Genomic DNA, 18,447 nt, shown 5'->3' with positions numbered 1-18,447 from the left:
ATGCACACCGGACAATATTTTAGAATCGCGGAGTAATTTACAAAAGAGAAGGGAACAACTGTTGAACGTTTCTCACTACGCTTAAGCTGCTGCAAAGCGAGTCGAAGGTGGGGATATTAAACATGCTGTATTTCAGATCATTTTATTCCGCTCAAACTGAATTTTTTAGACAGTATTCTTGAAGTTATGTTCTTCCATAAATAATATTTTTGTTGTAAAACGAAAAGTAGAGACGTCTTATATTTCAATTCAATCAGAGAATGTCATAAACACCCTAATCGGTTTCAAGTTCCTAAGCTATCATCAGAGAGTGTATATGTGACTTTCTCTTAATGCACTAAAACAAATCCGACTGCTAGTACCGATTCACAACAAAATAACACGGCCACTTTGTCCGAAATTTTGCGCCTACGCTCTTAATGGCTTGTATAAAATTTTAGTTTAGTTTTATGTCCTAGTTCATGATTCTTTGTATTTCGGGTGGAGATTTTGTAGTATTTATTCTAATTGTCGCTTCTAATAAGTCATCACCAGTTCCTGTCCTCAATGGATTTTTATTTATGTACCTACATTATTCAAAATGTAACAGCTATGTACTTTCGGACATTTGCAAAGACTTGTAAAATGCAAAAATATTATAAAATTTCTAGTTGAATGTAGACTGGTAGCGAATCAATTTGAACTGAAAAATGATTTCTTAGAAGTGATAAGGAAAATGATATATCTTCAAAATCTGAAACGATTTTCAAATTCTGTCAGCAAATTACAAAGCTTTTCTTTATAAATTTTAAACTTATTTTCTGGTACAGTATTTAATGATTTTAATGACGGAAATAATTGAACTAATTCTTTCTTTTTTATTATGATCAATTATTAGTAGTTTGAGTTTCATTTTAAAAGTTTTATTTTGCGTTCAAAACTTTAGCAATTTGTAGCGTATAAATTTAGCAAATTTGTCGCAGTCTTTTATTTCTAAAAATTAAGCAATTTCCTCCCCTAAATCACAACATAAAAACCTTTTCTAGACTTAACCATAGAATATGATTGTGGTATTACCTATAAGACACCAGTGTTTTTTGTCTCTAACTCTTCCAAAAATGCTATGAATGCACGATGATTTAATGCTCTTGAACGAATAAAATTAACAATATTAGTTGTAATTGAAATGACGTTGTCTACTTGAAAAAGATTTTTGAACAATACCTGCTGATGGATTATACAATGAAAAAATAATAAACCATATTTTGGAAATTGTTCAAGAACATAATCTTTAAGTTTTTTCAACATTACAATATTTGCTCCTCTTAAATTTGGTGCTTGGTCAGTTCTTACACTTAGTAGGTGGTTACGGGTTAATTTCCCAACCGTTTCTGACTTCTTCAAAGATATCGTTTCCATTTGTTAAACTTTCATGGATTTCATTGAGGGATCCGACAAAACTCTGTGCCGGAAGCACGGCACAGAATTGCCTACGTCGTACGTTATGTTGAAAATTTGCGGAAAAATCACCCTCTGCGAAAGTGTTAATTAATAGCTGCATTATGTATAATTATTAATGTTAGCAATAATTAAAAAAATCTTTAAATAAAAATAATTCAATTTTATTCCGCGAGCCGCAAAAAAAGGTCTAAAGGGCCGCATGCGGCCCCCGGGTCGCACTTTGCCCACCCCTGGTATAGGTAGCCCAAGGAAAAGGTGACATGACAATTTAGGGACAGAATGAAAGGCACCGTTGAAGAAAAACAGGCAGTAGGTACTGCCTATATAAAAGAAAAAGACGAAGAAGAAGAAAAAATTAGTCGGTATATTCCGTCTCTAAGCGTCTCTAATGTATTTTATTTGCTTTTATCGTTATGCGTAATTGGCTTCTCTAATTAGGTGCATTTCCGAATAAGTTACATTGTTAATTTTTATCTATAATTACTGTTTGGAATAGTAGTTGTTTATTGCTTTTCGTAAATGTTTATTTTTATCTTTTAATAAGTATTTTTTAACACAATAATATGACCTTATGCAATCGATAACTTCATTTTTTTTATATCTGCACTGCATATGTCTACACACAACAGTTTTCTTCGACGAGAAGCATACTCCAAATAAACTCCTTATATCGAAAAAAAAAATCTACGTAATTGGTAAGTAGCCGTAATTCATGGGTTTGCTTTTAACACTAATATACATAGGCAGAATACTACTAGGAAGAATACTAGAATATCAAAACTGACCTGGTCTTTCACCAGGTCTCTTTTCACCGTACATCATAGCTGCTCTTCTAGCAGTTTTGCGGTATTTTCCATTTAATTTCATTGGAATCTCTCTGTCACATAACACACCACTCGCCTCCTTTCACGGTATACTGCACTCTCTTATCTATGGTCCTGCATGTATTTCCATATATTACCCCATTAGTATCTCTAATACCGACCCTAAATACTTAAAGCGGTCCCAGGTTTTGTTCTAAATCTCTTTATACTAAAATCACAATAAAGATGCACTAAAAAGAAACAAACCAAGACACTGGAATGTTACGAGGAGCACTCCCTAATCATGATTTACAATATATAAACGTTCTAAACCATGATTTTGGATGTGTAAAATGTATAAATATTACCGGCCAAACCCGATTTCAGGACAAACTAGTTTGGCGTAGGCCAAACTGGTTTGTCCTATCACTCGTAGGCCAAACTAGTTTATCCTAATACAAATACATACACTTCAGGACAAACTAGTTTGGCCTAGGCCTAGGCCAAACTAGTTTATCCTGATGTAAAGACGAACACTTCAGGCCAAACTAGTTTATCCTGACGTGTATGTTTTTATATCAGGACAAACTAGTTTAGTCTAGTCTAAACCAATTTAATCTAGTCGAAAGTAATTGATTACATATTGGTTACTGATTTAAACGTAAGTTTAGAAGACACTATTAAGAGTTGTAAGACTTATAAGTATTTAGGGTAAATGATAAACTGTGATGGCACTTGTATGAAAGATATAGAAATGAAAATAGTACGGGGAAACAAGCCACGAAAGCACTCCATGGAGTGATATGGAAGAACACTCTAACTAAAGAAAACAAAAAAGACTTTTCAGGGCATAGTGCTGAATATTACCCTACGAGAGCGGAGGAATGGCCAGTGACAACAATAATACGAAATAAAATACGATCAGTTGAATTTGAGTTTATGAGAAGGTGTCTACCACCAGGTAGGATAGAATAAGAACAGAGGAAATATGAAAGAGAATAGAAGTAGAATTCTCAATTACAAAAAAGTTGTGGTAGTAAAAGTAGAGCCCTGAAATGGTACGGGCATGTACAAAGAATGCCGAAGCACCGGTGGCCAAAAAGATTACTGGACTGGGACCCGCTGTGAGATGGAAAACTTACATAGGAAATGCTATGATAGATAGAGACCTCAGAGATGGCGTCTAAGAGATTAGAGTGCTATGAAAGATGAAAACAGCAAACTTATAATGGGAAAAAGCCAAGAAACAGAAAGTAATTCAGCGAACTAGTACGGCTTAATATAAATAATAAATTGAATAAAATACTTTGTTCTTGGAAAAATAATGAAACAGGAAAAATAATTTGAAAGTCATGAAATCGGAAGTGTATATTTGTTCTAGTCTTGCTAAGTCGCGTCGAATAATATATCACTTGTAGTATCCGGTGACTTTAAAACAGTACTTCCGGTCGCATTTCTAAAACCGGAAGTCCTAGATTAAATTTCTCACCTTTAGTACCATCCTTGGATTATAAGCTTTCATTTCACACCTCATTTGTCATTCTATCATTCTTATCTGGTATACTGACGGAGGAATTATATTCGCGGTCGGACGAACGGACAGCCTAGGCCAAATCTCTCACCTTTAGTGCCATATATAGTTATAAGCTTTCATTTGACACCTCATTTGTCATTATACCTGGTATAGTGACAGATGAGTTATATTCGCGGCCAGACGGACCGACAGCCTAGGTCAAATTTCTCACCTTTAGTACAATCCTAGGATTATAAGCTTTCATTTGACACCTCATTTGTCATCTACCTGGTATAGTGACGGAGGAGTTATATTCGCGGTCGGACGGAGAGCCGGACAGACAACCTAGTCAAATTTCTCACCTTTAGTACCATCCTTGGATTATAAGCTTTCATTTGACACCTCATTTGTCATTCTACCTGGTATAATGACGGAGGTGTTGAGTTTGGACGGACGGACAGACAGAAGTTGATAATTCAACGTTTTCACATTTTATAAAAATTGGAGAAAACAGTATTAATTCGTACACGATTTTATTCGCAAGTGTATCTTTTCTTTTAATTTTTGTGTATCTTTTTAAAAACCTCATTCTTTTACCTATTTATTATTTTTTATCTTATTTAATTATATAAGAATATATTGATTTATAGCATATATCAATATCTTCATTCGATGTAGGGATCATAAATATGATACAATATATCGATGTACTCATAATTTTTTTGCCATCCCTATCCCTGTTGGGACGTGATTTGGGAATGCCCTGCATGTAAAAGTCCTTACATGTTCGCTAAATTACTTTCGACTCGGCTAAATCGGTTTAGACTAGGCCGTACTAGTTTATCCTGAAGTGTGAGTCTTTATATCAGGATAAACTAGTTTGGCCTAGGCCATACTAGTTTATCCTAACGCGCTTATCAACTTTTATCGGTTGTATCTCAGGAACCACTCATCAGAATTAAATGTTTTTTCTTTTAAAAGCAGCGTCCTGCCGCTTTTTTTCCAATACTGTTTTCATGATTTAATTTAATTTAATATTTCCCGAGATATTCTATTTGTTTATAAACCAAAAAATTGTTTATAATTTTAAAATATTCCTGAGGCCGCTTAACTAGTACAATTTCAATTCTGTAAAGTACACTAGATAGGTAGAGTATCTATTTATACAAAAATCATAGTTATTCTTATGTATCGTAATTATTATAGTTATTATAGTAACCGTAAATTTTTAATTAACAATTCAATTGTTGCTAAACTGTTTATTAAATTTCCATCGGCCTCTGGAATTATAAGGTATACCAAAAGAGCTTTTATATTGCCAAGTTATTTAATTATTGATAAACAATTACTTATCTAAAATTTTAGTTGGAAATTAAAGATTTTTTTGGAAAAACCCGCATTTACCGGGAAAAATTTTCGTCGAAGTAAATCGAGAAAAACACGTCTCTATGCAGAATTTAATTACGGTGAATTTTTATTTGAGTGTTTTTGGTGTTAAGTTAAAATCTTTGGAGTTATAGAGCAAAAATTGAAAAAAACACGATTTTCGGGCGCCATTTTGTTTATAAAAAAAGTAGCACACTATCTGCGGACTTTGCATGCCTATATTATTACTATATACAATCATACGATTCGATTCCAGCAATAAAATTGCTGGTAAATAGCAGAGCCGTAGCTACCGCCGTATCAGCCGTATCAATTATACGGGGCCCCGACATTCAGGGGCTCCAGCGCGGCATGTCGAAACACAATTCCATTCAGAAAATTGAACAAAATATTCTACAATAATTATTTCACTACTAAACCGCTTTGAAACATTTTTTGAAATTGTTTGGATATCGACATTTTCGTGTAATGGATTCTTTATCTATTATAAACTATATTTATGCACAGGTACCTATCTATTTTCTGCCTCTCGCCGTTCTATAACAACAGAAGTTTTTTATTTTCAAGCTAATTTTTATTGTTTATTCACCGTTGGCTGTGTGAGACATTGTACACTGTATAATGCGAAATTGTACTGTGTATTGTTTGCGTATATTTTCGTGTAATCTGTTCTTTATCTATAAATTGTATTTAGGTATATCTATTTGCTGGTCGCTCGCCGTTAAAGAACAGAGCTTCTTTGTTTACGCTCATTTTCAATGCACATTCACCCTTGGCTTGAAAAAACTGAATCTGTTTTAAAACAATGAGTCTCAATTAAAATCTATTTTTCGACTTTGGTTTATTAGAGTTTATTAGATTTATTATTATTATCTATATTTGGGTGTTATACGCAGAAGTTAATAGTTCCTAAGGTTGTATGCAATTTGCAATTTATTTAAATTTTGCAATATACAGGGTGTTTCATTAATAATTCAAAATAATTTAACTGTAGATTCCTGGGCTAAAAATATTAAGGTATAACCCAAATTACCTAGTCCGAGCTAGAGGTCTTTGAAAGAGGCTTAGTTTTTTTTAAATACCTCCAGAACGCTTCTATTTAGAGAAACGAAAAGTGGTAATCGTATTTATCTTCCAGAGATAAATCGACTCCATAAATTGCAAATTTCTAGTACCGGTCATAGGCGTCCGTTTTGGGTAGGTTAATGGTTATTTTATCGCATAACTTTTTTATCTTTAACTTTTAAGCCTTTTTGACACTGGATTATTAAATTGTGACGTATTCTAGTAATAAAAGGTACTCTTGCTTTAAGTCGGTAGGATAGACCGTTTTCTAGAACAATGTGGATTTGAAAATTTTGTGTTTTTTAATTTGATAAAAATTAAAAAAAAAACTATGAAAACAAAAAACGAAAACAGGTACGTTTATTCCATCAATTTCGAATTTCTAGTACCGGTCATATGGGTCCGCTTTGAGTAGGCCAACGGTTATTTTATGGCATTATTTTTTGTGTCTTTAATTAAAATTACTCTTGCTTTAGGTCGGTAAAATACACGTTTTTTTTTGAAAAATTTTTCAAATTTTGTTTAAAATCAAAAAACCAAAAATTTTAAATCGATTTTTCTAGAAAATGGTGTATTCTACCGACTTAGAGTACCTTTTAGTATCTAATAGAATACCACACAATTTAATAATCCAGTGTCAAAAATTCTTAAAAGTTAAAGACAAAAAAGTTATGCGATAAAATAACCGTTGCGCTACCCAAAGAGGACGCATCTCCAGCTTCCTAAGGAAGCATTTTCGGAGTAGGTGATTTGGGTTAAACCTTAATATATTGAGCCCAGGAATCTACAGTTAAAATATTTCCATTTATTAATGAAACACCCTGTATTGTGTTTCATTATCTTTTAATTTGTAGTAATATTGAAGATGTATGTAGATAATTTCAGTAAACTGTGTTTGTTGTTCTTTTTTCCTACTCTTTGTACCTACGCTTTTTGTCCATAAAATTGTAAAATTTTCAGTGACAATAAAGTATATTTCTATTCTATTTTATACAAGCGGTTTTGCTGCTTTTGTTGAATATTTTTTTTAGAACTATCCCATATCAGTTGTGGAAAAAAAGGGCCCCGCGACAAACTTTGATAGGGGGCCCCTGTGAGGCTAGCAACGCCACTGGTAAATAGCTTTTCCTTGTATTTCGCTAATTAGCCCAGTAGCTAAACTATACAATTCGAATATAATATAAATTACGAATTGATTCGAATGCCTTGTTTCCGGACTTCCCTTTCGACGATGTGGAATAATTATATATCTTCTTCGACTTCAGGTGCCATCTCCGCTACGGAGGTTAGCAATCATCATAGCAATTTTAATTTTTGAGGCAGTAGTTCTAAATAGTTGTTTTGAGCTGCATCCAAACCATTCTCTCAGGCACTTCAGCCATGGAATTCGTCTTCTTCCGATGCTTCTTCTGCCATCTATCTTCCCTTGCATTATGAGTCGCAGGATGCTATACTTCTCGCCCCGCATCACATGTCTGAGTTACTGTAGCTTTCTTTCTTTAATTGTAAGTTTAACTTCCTTCTCTTTATCTATTCTTCTCAGTACTTCATTGTTCGTAACTGAATCTACTCAGGAAACCCTCATAATTCTTCTATAGGTCTACATTTCAAAGGCGTTAAGTATAATTCTAATGTCGTGGAGTAAAAAATGATTTATTAACAGCTACTGATATATACTGGAAGTAACTTCACACTAACTTACGCACTAGAGTTGTTGGTGAGGTAAATATTCGACGTATACTGCGACTTACAAAAGTCCGAACTAATTTATAATGCTCACAAATAATCTGCAATTTATTAAAAAATCATTGGCTTTTCATAGTAACTTAACCACCTTTGTACTTTGATGCTTACACGAATATAGTTTGAACTCAGGAAGTTATTGCAATAGAATTTAGCAATTGATTCAATTCTGCAGGAAGTTGAATAAACTTGTAATTATCGATATTTATTACAATTATACACAGTGAACCTATAAAGAATTATAAATTTAAGATTTATGTGAGATTACAAATTAAGGGACTAATTTGTGTTTGAATATAAACTCTACCAACTTCTCTTTTTTCTTGCTGTATTATATTTTCTAATTCATACTTCAGACTACTTGTTTCAGACTTATTTGGTTTTGGGATTCCTTGCCTATTGTTTGCTAAGCATTCTTCTTTATTCTTCATACCTAGTTTATATAACGGATTCCCTTATAAAGTTTTGTCCCTTCTTATCCTTTTTTGTGGCTTAGACTAAAGCACAGTATAAAGAGGGACAGTAGAACCACTCTCCGAAAAATTGGAAGTAAAATCTGTAGTCGCGCATGGCGACCGCGCAATGTTCTTAGTCGCTTTTGCCCCACTCTCGCATTGCTAGTCGCATAGAAACGTACGGCGGGTTTTAACAGGGAAAACCCGCATCCACCACTGGTGAATTACCAATTGCGTATTGCCGGTATTACTTCTTGAAGATCAAAGTGCTGACATGGAAGATGTTTTACTGGTGACTAAAGCCTGAAACACATTAGAGAGTCTCGGATGCGACTCGACTCGTCGCAGACTGGACTAGTTCAGATTCTTTACGTTGTTTTTAATCTTCATGAACGCATTTGGAAGTCGCGGACGCGACGAGGACTTGATTCAATTTTTAATGAGAATCTCAAGTCTCCTACTAGTCCATGTGGTGAGACCGATCCCGTCTGAAAAACATTTCTTATTCGGTTTCTTTGCGGATTCATATTCAAAAATGTCCCCTTTAAACAAATCTGAAGGGTGCCGGACGGAATTTTTGGGCAGAAATTGTTTAAACAATTTTTTAAAACAAACACATAAGATCACCTTTTATTGTCCCAAAAAATATATTTTTAGGTTTTTTGGGCCATTCTAAACAAGAAAGGTATCTCGCGATTTTTCTCAAAAATTGACAGTTTTCGAGTTATAGGCGATTTAAAATCTAAAAAATGCGAAAATACGCATTTTCGAGGCTTAAAAACTCATTTAAATTAGTATTTTTAAGGGTGCCAATAACTTGGATTAAATTTTAAACATTCCTTTTCAAGATTCCGAAGAGTTATCGGGTCTTACTTCAATTTAGACCGTAGTTTTTTCATTGTCTATTAAGTATGTGTGTCCATCCGGTTTTTTTTGCCGGTGCGGCGCGCACTATTTTCAAAAATCTCCTATTTTCCTCCGAAAAATATTTTTTCTCGATTCTTTGGGACATTCTAAATAAAATAAGTTTCTTGACATTTTTCTCAAAAGTTAGTAGTTTTAAAGTTACAAACGATTTAAAATCCGAAAAATGACAAAAAACACATTTTCGCATTGTAAATCGCTTATAACTTTAAAACTAGTAATTTTTAAGAAAAATGTCAAGAAACTTATTTTATTTAGAATGTCCCAAAGAATCTAGATATTTAGCGCAGAAAATTAGGAGATTTTTGAAATAGAGCGCGCCGCACCGGCCAAAAAATCGGATGGATATGCATAATTAACAATTAAAAAACTACGGTCTAAATTGAAATTAGACCAGATCACTCTTCGGAATCTTGAAAAGGAATGTTTAAACTTTAATCCAAATTATTGGAACCCTTAAAAATACTTTAAATATGAGTTTTTAAGCCTCGAAAATGTGTATTTTCGCATTTTTTAGATTTTAAATCGCCTATAACTCGAAAACTGTCAATTTTTGAGAAGAATCACAAAATGCCTTTCCTGTTTAGAATGACCCAAAAAACCTAAAAATATATTTTTTGGAGCAATAAAAGGTGATCTTATGTATTTGTTTAAAAAAATTGTTTAAACAATTTCTGCCCAAAAATTCCGTCCGTCACCCTTCAAATTTGTTTAACGGAGACATTTTTGAAGATGAATCCGCAGAGAAACCGAATTAGAAATGTTTTGCAGACGGGAGCGGTCTCACCACATGGACTATACTGTCTTGTTCGCGATGAGACGCGTCCGCGACTTTCTAATGCGTTTTAGCCTTTACCGCATGGGCGCCCATATAAAATTTTTCAGGGGGGGCCAGACGTGAAGATGTTGCACATTAGATTTTGTATAATTTGGATAACCATATATGGTATACAGCACCCGAAAAGCTAGGGGGGGCTACGCCCCCCTGTCCATGGGTATGGGCGCCCATGCTTTACCGTCATACTTTCAGACACAAAAGAAATAAAAGTTATATACAAAAAGGGTTTAAAACAAAGGTAACAACTAAAAGATATTAACACCAAACTAAACAGCTAAAAAAACTAAGTACGAAAGGTATAAACTAAAAATGTGTAAGGGAATTATAATGATAATATGCTATCTTCCTGTAATACCTTATTTATATGCTTTAAACATTATATCACTAACCTCTGCTGTGTTCCTTTTTTAGAATGAATATATTCTTCAAAGAAGCAAAAATATTCGAAGTAAGACGTAGTGATGTAAATTTATAAACTTAAAATTTCATAAGAACGGCCTGTCAACTGTGCAAATACCTTGTTCTATGGAAGCATCTCTGACCTGACAGTTGGATTAGCACTTTAACATATTTATCAGATAGGCAAAATAAATAAAATACCAACTATGCCGACTAATTTGTGCAACACGTTAATACAGCTTTGTTAATTTTACTACAATCGAAAAGAAAGAATATGTCTATAGGCATTTTAATAATATTTTTATTTTGTGTCCAATGGTCGAATGCTAATGTACTTTGGGATGCAGTAACGCAAACTTTATTGGACACAAAAGAACCAATTTTGAAATTAAATATAAGTAAAAGGTGTGCTTGGCAAGTAGAAGTACTTTATGATAATGTAGATATATTATACCAAAGTAAGTATATGTGTAATTATATAAACTAATAACAAACTAGTTATCACTAAAACTATTTAAAAGATTTTTTATCGAAAAAAAACACATATTTTAGGTTATCAGCACAATAATAGTATCAATATTTTACAATACTTTATCAGTCTCAATAAACATTGTATGTGGTGTACCACAAGGTTCAGAATTGGGTGCTCTACGTTTCCTTAAATTTATTAATGGCATCACTAGTTTAAAAATCGACGGAAAATTTGTTCTTTTTGCTGAGAATAATAGTATCACTTAGAGCAACTCCAATATTGCAACTCTTCTTGCTACTATAACTTCTGATTTATTTGTAATAAAAACCTGGTCCGACTCTAATTTACTTGCTTTTAATATTATCGTATAAAGGAGCTCTTCAACCCTTATCTCTTAATAACAGCCAGATCAGTACCGTTGATTCCTTGGTATTTTTTTAGAAGCAACCAAATCGTCCCTTCATATCGATTTCTATGCAAGAAACTAGCCTCAGCTTGCTGTGTCAAAAGAAATTAATTTATTATCTTCCAAAATAACAGTTCTTTGTTCGAGTCTCATCTTCGATATGGTCTTCATTTTCGGGATTCTCGTACAGCTGCCCAATCCGATGTCATTTTTTAAATTACAAAAAAAGAGCAATAAGATATCTGTTTGGCCTCAGATTAACAACACGTTGCAGAAGCTACTTCAAATATTACAAAGGTCACGGGGTTTTAACAATTCCTTCTTTTTATATTTTAGAAACTGTTTACTTAATAATGCGTAAACACCTACATGTCTGTTCAGCAAGACCTAATCCTGACTATTCGCTATTTGACCAGAAATTCTACCTGTGACATCTATTTATCGATACCGTCCATTGATTTATTAGAAGTCTATATTATATTCTAAAAAAAACTATACAACCATCTTTCTCTACAACTTAAATCTGCAACATATTTTCCCAAGTTCCGTAAAATAACAAAAGCTTATCTATCTGAAAGACCATATCTATTATTCAGTAGAAGAATTTCTTAATGAATAACTAAGAAATTACGGTACCCTTATGTACAAGTACTAGTAGAGGATCCGATATAAGGTCGATTTGCACCGATCTGTTTAATGGATAAAAATTATTGGATAATATGTAATTTAGCATGTTAACAATTACAAAAAACAAGAGTTGCCCATCTAATTTTGTTCTAACTATAATTAATTAACAATTAAAAAATGACATTTTTTTTATGAATTATTAAAAGAACATTTCGACCCGGTCAGATATTATATCAGATTTTTTGGATCATTCTAAACAAAAAAGGTCTTTTGTAATTTTTCTCTAAACTTGATCGTTTTCGAGTTTAACAATTTAAAACTGAAAAAAGAACGAAAGATGACAATATCCAAGGCTCAAAATCACAAGTAAAAAATATCATGTTTGTAATCATCAAGTACATAAATTCAAGTTCAAACCTTTTTCTATCAGGTCACGATAAGAATTTTAGCCGTGTTTTATTCTAAAACATATTTTTTTAATTGATAATGAGAAGGTTATTTATGAGGAGACGGGCATTAACAACTAAAAAACAATGTTTCAGAATGAAATAAGTCCAAAAGACTTATAAAGAACTGATAGAATAAGGTTTTTAACTTGAATATATGACCTTCGTAATTTCAAAAATAATATTTAATACTTATGTTTTTCTGTTTTTGAGCCTTGAAAATCGTCAACTTTTGTTCTTTTTTCAGTTTTAAATTGTTTATAACTAGAAAACGATCAATTTTAGAGAAAAATGACAAAAGACCTTTTTTGTTTAGAATGACCTAAAAAATCTGAAATACTAGCTGCAGGGGTCGAATTTTTTTAATTTATAAAAAAATTTAATTTTTGAATTATTATTAATTAATTATAGTTAGAACAGTGTTGCCAACCGCATTTCTCTAGATTATCCGATGATCGCTCTAAAAATATCCGATTTGTCACGAAAAAGATACGCTTATTGGCGTAACCAGGAGGGGGGTTGGAGATTATACCCCCCCCCCCCATCAGAGGGACGCGACCGAAAATAGTGACAACTCTACCTTATCGATAATTGTCTACGAGAAGCGCAGGGTAAATTGAAGATGGAATTAAAAAAAAACATTGTATATCTTTGTACTCACTTTTTAATGCTTAAAAAATTACAGGATCTGGATTTCAATGAATATTTTTTTATACTTCTCGTATCAAAGTTGCGCGTGAAGTTAGGCGTGTTTAATGACATTATCGATTTTGGGGGCGACCCCTCCCAGAGACTATCCAGTAGTTGTAATCCCTTTCCCTTAGGATCATCTCACAGAGACCATCCAGTAGTTGTAACCCCCCTTAGGATAATCCTGGTTTCTTTTATCTTTTTTTATATTGAATACATTACTGAAAACCCTTTGTACACTCTACACTAGTCTTTTAAATAGTAACAAATAGCAATGGAAATTACTTTTTTTAAATTAGGAAACAAATACAGGGTGGTGAATCGGAAAACGGGCCATAGGAAACTCAATGTAAAATTTTAAATTGTTGAATTACTGCTTCCCTAATTATGTTACATCAAAGTTATGAGAAGTTATTTGTAGAGGATTGATATCTGTATTAAAAACAGAAGTTACAATTGTTCTACGATTTAAACACATTCCAAAATTCTGAAAAAAAAAATGTATTTACCGCAGTAGGTATGCTTGGGCATGTTAGGCCACACGTTATTATTTAACTGACAGTGAGCACACTATTGACTGAAGAAAATATTTTTTTATCAATACTTTCTCCTTAACTGAGGGTATCAACTTTATGGTGTTTTAAATAATAAATGATAAAATAAATAAAGAAATTGACAGTTCAAATTGTTAATATAATAAATTCATTGTCACCGAATGAAATCTTATACACATTATTGCACTGTGTGTGGCGTAGCTTTGGCGTATTTCTCTGAAAATTGTATTATATTTTTATAAAATTTTGAATAATTATTGTTCGTAGAACAATATTAACAGTTGTTTTCAATACAGATTTCAATTCTCTACAAATAGTTTCTTATGTATTTTGATATAAAATAATTAGGGAAGCAGGAATTCAACAGTTTAGAATTTTACATTGAGTTTCCTATGGCCCGTGTTCCAATTTACCACCCGGGAATATGTTATCTTCATTTTTTAATTTTAGTTTTTTCATTTTTAATTTTTGTTTTTCATAATAAAAAAGTATTTTCACAAACCAAAACTTGTTTCAACAGACGTTTACTTAAGCATTGCACTGTACATAACCTAAAAATAAAACTAAATCGTGCAGTAGCTATCAAAGACTAAAAACCCATAAATAAAATCGGACGGCAGAATCCCTGTTTTTGAAATTTGAATTGGATCAGTATGTCTTAAGTGGAAACATTTGTGCATTGTGCATTCAAATTCTAAACAAAACAATTCGCACAGGTCCCTTTTGTCCCTTCTTATCTTAGATAATTACCATAAAAAGTATCGGATGTCGCTAACATTCATCCAATATATAGGCTATTTATAGAAATTTGGGTGCAACCAAAGAAAATTAATGTATTGTTGGGAATATATGAATGAGAAGCGGATTTTTTTAAAGTTTATTTTTGTTATTAATCTGAGGTTGGTAAATACACTGAAAAATATACGCAAATAACCGATTTATTTAACGATACGAAGAAGATACGACAACTCTCAAAAAGATACGCAAATCGGATAATTATGCGCCGATTAGCAACACTGAGTTAGAACAAGATTATATCGGACAACCCTTGTTTTCTGTAATTGTTAAAATGCTAAATTACATATACAGTAGACTCGCGATTATCCGAGGTAAATGGGACCGTGACTACCTCGGATACGGAAAAACTCGGTTAACACTGAGATTGGTTATATTGATAGAAAAACACGTAAATAATCATAACTGTGGATATTTTAATGACACAATTAATACAGTACTGTCTTTAAAAGATAAAAACATTGACCTTATCAATATTACTATTTAAAAAGTCTTTGATTTTGCATAAGCTTTATTCCTCTTTTTGATATTGAGGCGGCGATGTTGCGCCAAGGTTGAAAATTGTAACTCACCAGTTATGACTTTTGCCTCGGTTAACCGAGGGGCTCGGATGACCGAGTCTCGGATAATCGCGAGTCTACTGTATCCAATAATTTTCATCCATTAAACAGATCGGTGCAAATCGACCTTTAGTATGGTATAGATAGACCCTGTACAATAAATATATTATACACGGCTCACTAAAATAATTAGTTACGCCCCTGTACTACTGATTACTTAAAATTCAAGTAGTATTTATGTAACCTTTCTGGAAACTCCAGGTTATTGTTGAGACTCGCATTTGAACCCCTCGCCGGGGCAGATCGTCAAAAGCTTCCTAACGAGAATCATCTCTAATCTATCGACGCTCCCGCTATTCGTAAAAAGGCCGCATTTTACCGGCTTTTTTTGCTATCGTTTTATACCGCTCAGATAATTCAATCTGCTCAGTATTATCGACGATGATTTATTTAGCGTATTAGTGAGTGCCTTACAAATGAACCAAATGGATTATGGAATTCAATCAGAGCTCTGATGTGACACGTCATCAAGGAATAAAACTGTAAGTACTCTACATGTATGTGAACATAACTTATTAGTCGTGATACTGTATGCATTTTGAACCATATACCTCTCGTAGCAAATATTCTTTGTGCCATTTATGCAGATAATACTTTAAATTACATATGAAAAATCGTTATCTACTCTTAACCAGCTTACCTATGGGAATATACTCTATAACCGTACAATAAGTATAGGTTACTATTGTTAAGGATACTTTACGTATTGCCTAAACATTTCTGTTCCATCGAGCCGTATCATATTAATTATTTATTAATTAAATCCTCAAGGTCCTTCGTATTTGCATATTTTGATAATCTCTATTCTGAGAATAACGGTTTTTCATTTATAGTGTCTTTCTGTTGCATTTGGAAATTTCCAAGCCACGCCGCCCCGGCACAAAAATAAAATATTCCTCTCTTTCTGCACTCAAATTCTCAGTATTTAACCCAGCACGTCTCTACAATAGCTGGTAGGTTGTTAAGCCCGGTCTACACGTGCAATTTCAGAAACTACTTGCTTTGTTCAAATAAAGGAGTCGTTTTGTTTGTATGAAAAAATATTTGCATATATTACATTATTTTATTTTCGTAAATATATTTTTCTGTTTATAGTATACAAAAAGTGTACTCATTTCTTGGCTGATAGTACGGGTGTTATAATTTTAACATTGTTTGTTCAACCTTTTGATTTAAATTAAATTTATAATTTTGAATCCGATTAAGCCTGGTTCACAGGTTACAAAAATTATTAAAAATAATTTTGTTTTCTTGCATAAATTGTAAGTTTTTGCTACATTTAGCTTCGCTTAAGCTCATTTTACACTTCTAGAAAACTATAGAAAATAAATAATTGTTTTTTCCTTCAATTTAATTAATTTAAATACTTGTTAAGGGTGTCTCACACTTGCTGAAAAATACCCATTTTGGAAAATTGCATATATTTTGAAATTTTATAGTTTTGCATTTCATATACTAATCTGCGCTCATACAGGGTGATACTATTAAGCCAATCTCACACTATTAAACGTGTAATATATAATATATTGTACATATTCTCTCATTTTCGCATCGATTTATAGGTTTAGACATTTGCAAATAATCTATCTAATCTCACATTCTCGCAACATGGCTGACCGATCAAAATATAACCGACAGAGGCTCACCGCAAAACTTGATATAACCAAGTTGGCTGATTCGGTTCCCACAACTCTTAATTCTCTAAACAAATATAAAATTCGTGAAATAATTTCACAACTCAAACATTCTTACGGACTTTTCCGCGATGCTCAAAATGTGCTGGAGACGATCCCCGAGGAACCTACCCCCTCTACTGATTCCTCTGTGGTTTTTGATAAATATTTGGATACAATTTCTCTATTGGAAGAAAGGTTAGAGGTCATTGAAAGTTCTAATGTGACTGCTACCCCCTCCCTCCAATTTGACCCTAATTCTTCTCTAACCTCACAGTCTATGGCTAGGCAACGAACAGTAAACCTCCCTCGTATTCAGTTAAAACCATTTAGTGGCTTAGTTACTGAATACAATTCATTCATTGAGACCTTTGATACAATAATAGGATCTGATACTACATTAAGTGATCTGGAAAAACTCATTTACCTCAAAAGTTTTCTAACTTCCGAGCCTTTGACGCTTCTCGAGCATATCCCACTCACAGGTGACAATTACAAAATAGCCCGGGATAACCTGACACAAAGGTACGCCAACTCTAAATCGCTTATCAAAACTCTCATCTCTCAAATTCTTGATGCGCCTCCTATTTCTGGAAACGCAAATCACTCACAATTAAGAAATTTTCATACGGTCATGTCAAATAATTTCAAGGCCCTATTGAACTTGAATAGGCCCCCTTCAGATCTCTTGCATTTACTTCTCATACATATCGCTACTCAGAAACTCGACGCACCTACCATTAGGGCTCTTGAGTTCCAATCCGGTGGTAGCCAAGCTACCCCTGATTTTGTCCATTTTCTAGGGGAAATCGAGACACGCGTTGTTCATCTTGAGAATATTCAATCTCAATCAAAACCAAAATCGACTACTACTTCCAGACACTCTTTACACCTAGCCTCAGACACTTCTACCAGTAACCTTTCGCCTCGCTTAGGTCCTAAGAAATGTTCCTATTGCAACGACTCTCACTCGATCTACTCTTGTCCTCAGTTCAAGCAGTTGAATTCTAAAGAACGTTTTAGTTTTGTCAAACAAAATAAATTTTGTATTAATTGTCTTGGGTCTCACATGCTCGTTCAGTGTAAATCCAAATTCTCTTGCATAGTTTGTAAATCTCGTCATCACACGTTGCTCCATTTCGACAAAACGGGTCATAGTAACCCTTCCGCGGCTGTTGGCCAACACAACTCAAATAATCATAATAAAACCGCTATCTCAAATAACTCCCATACACAGGGTAATTCACAACAGGGGCCCTCACATGTTAGAGCTCCTGAAACGGAAGTTAATCTTCAAAATTCGACTCCACATTCAATGGCTCTATCTGCAGCCTCGCTTGATAATCATTTGGTGTTATTAAGCACACTCCAGGTCTATCTTGTCGCTCCTAGCGGCAAGAGGGTCTTCGCAAAGGCACTCTTAGACTCGGCCTCACAGGTTTCATTTATTAGTGCTGACCTCGTAAAGGAACTGTCACTCACCACTAGAGATGGAAAATTACGGATCAATGGAATTAACTCCACCTCATCCTCGTCTCAATCTATTGTAGATACAACAATTTTCGCTGTCGCTAACGACGTTCCTTTTGACATCTCGT

At 33.5% G+C, this 18,447-nt stretch overlaps 1 protein-coding gene across 2 annotated transcripts in view; it reads left to right on the top strand.

Moving 5' to 3' along the window:
* The first annotated feature begins 2,010 nt into the window (after positions 1–2,010).
* The window catches only part of LOC114336198 (nose resistant to fluoxetine protein 6-like), a 151,852-nt gene continuing 135,415 nt past the window's right edge, over positions 2,011–18,447 (top strand). For both annotated transcript variants that reach the window (XM_050645732.1, XM_050645733.1), the window contains exons 1-2: positions 2,011–2,135; positions 10,579–11,024. In XM_050645732.1, the coding sequence (XP_050501689.1) occupies positions 10,841–11,024 (184 nt within the window). In that variant the 5' untranslated portion in view covers positions 2,011–2,135; positions 10,579–10,840. The remainder of the gene's footprint in view (positions 2,136–10,578; positions 11,025–18,447) is intronic.

The sequence above is a fragment of the Diabrotica virgifera genome, chromosome 3 (genome assembly GCF_917563875.1).
Source record: "Diabrotica virgifera virgifera chromosome 3, PGI_DIABVI_V3a".
NCBI classification, from domain to species: Eukaryota; Metazoa; Arthropoda; class Insecta; order Coleoptera; family Chrysomelidae; genus Diabrotica; species Diabrotica virgifera.
The sequence above is the reverse complement of the archived record's forward strand: the minus strand, read 5'-3'. Positions and strand labels throughout refer to the sequence as shown.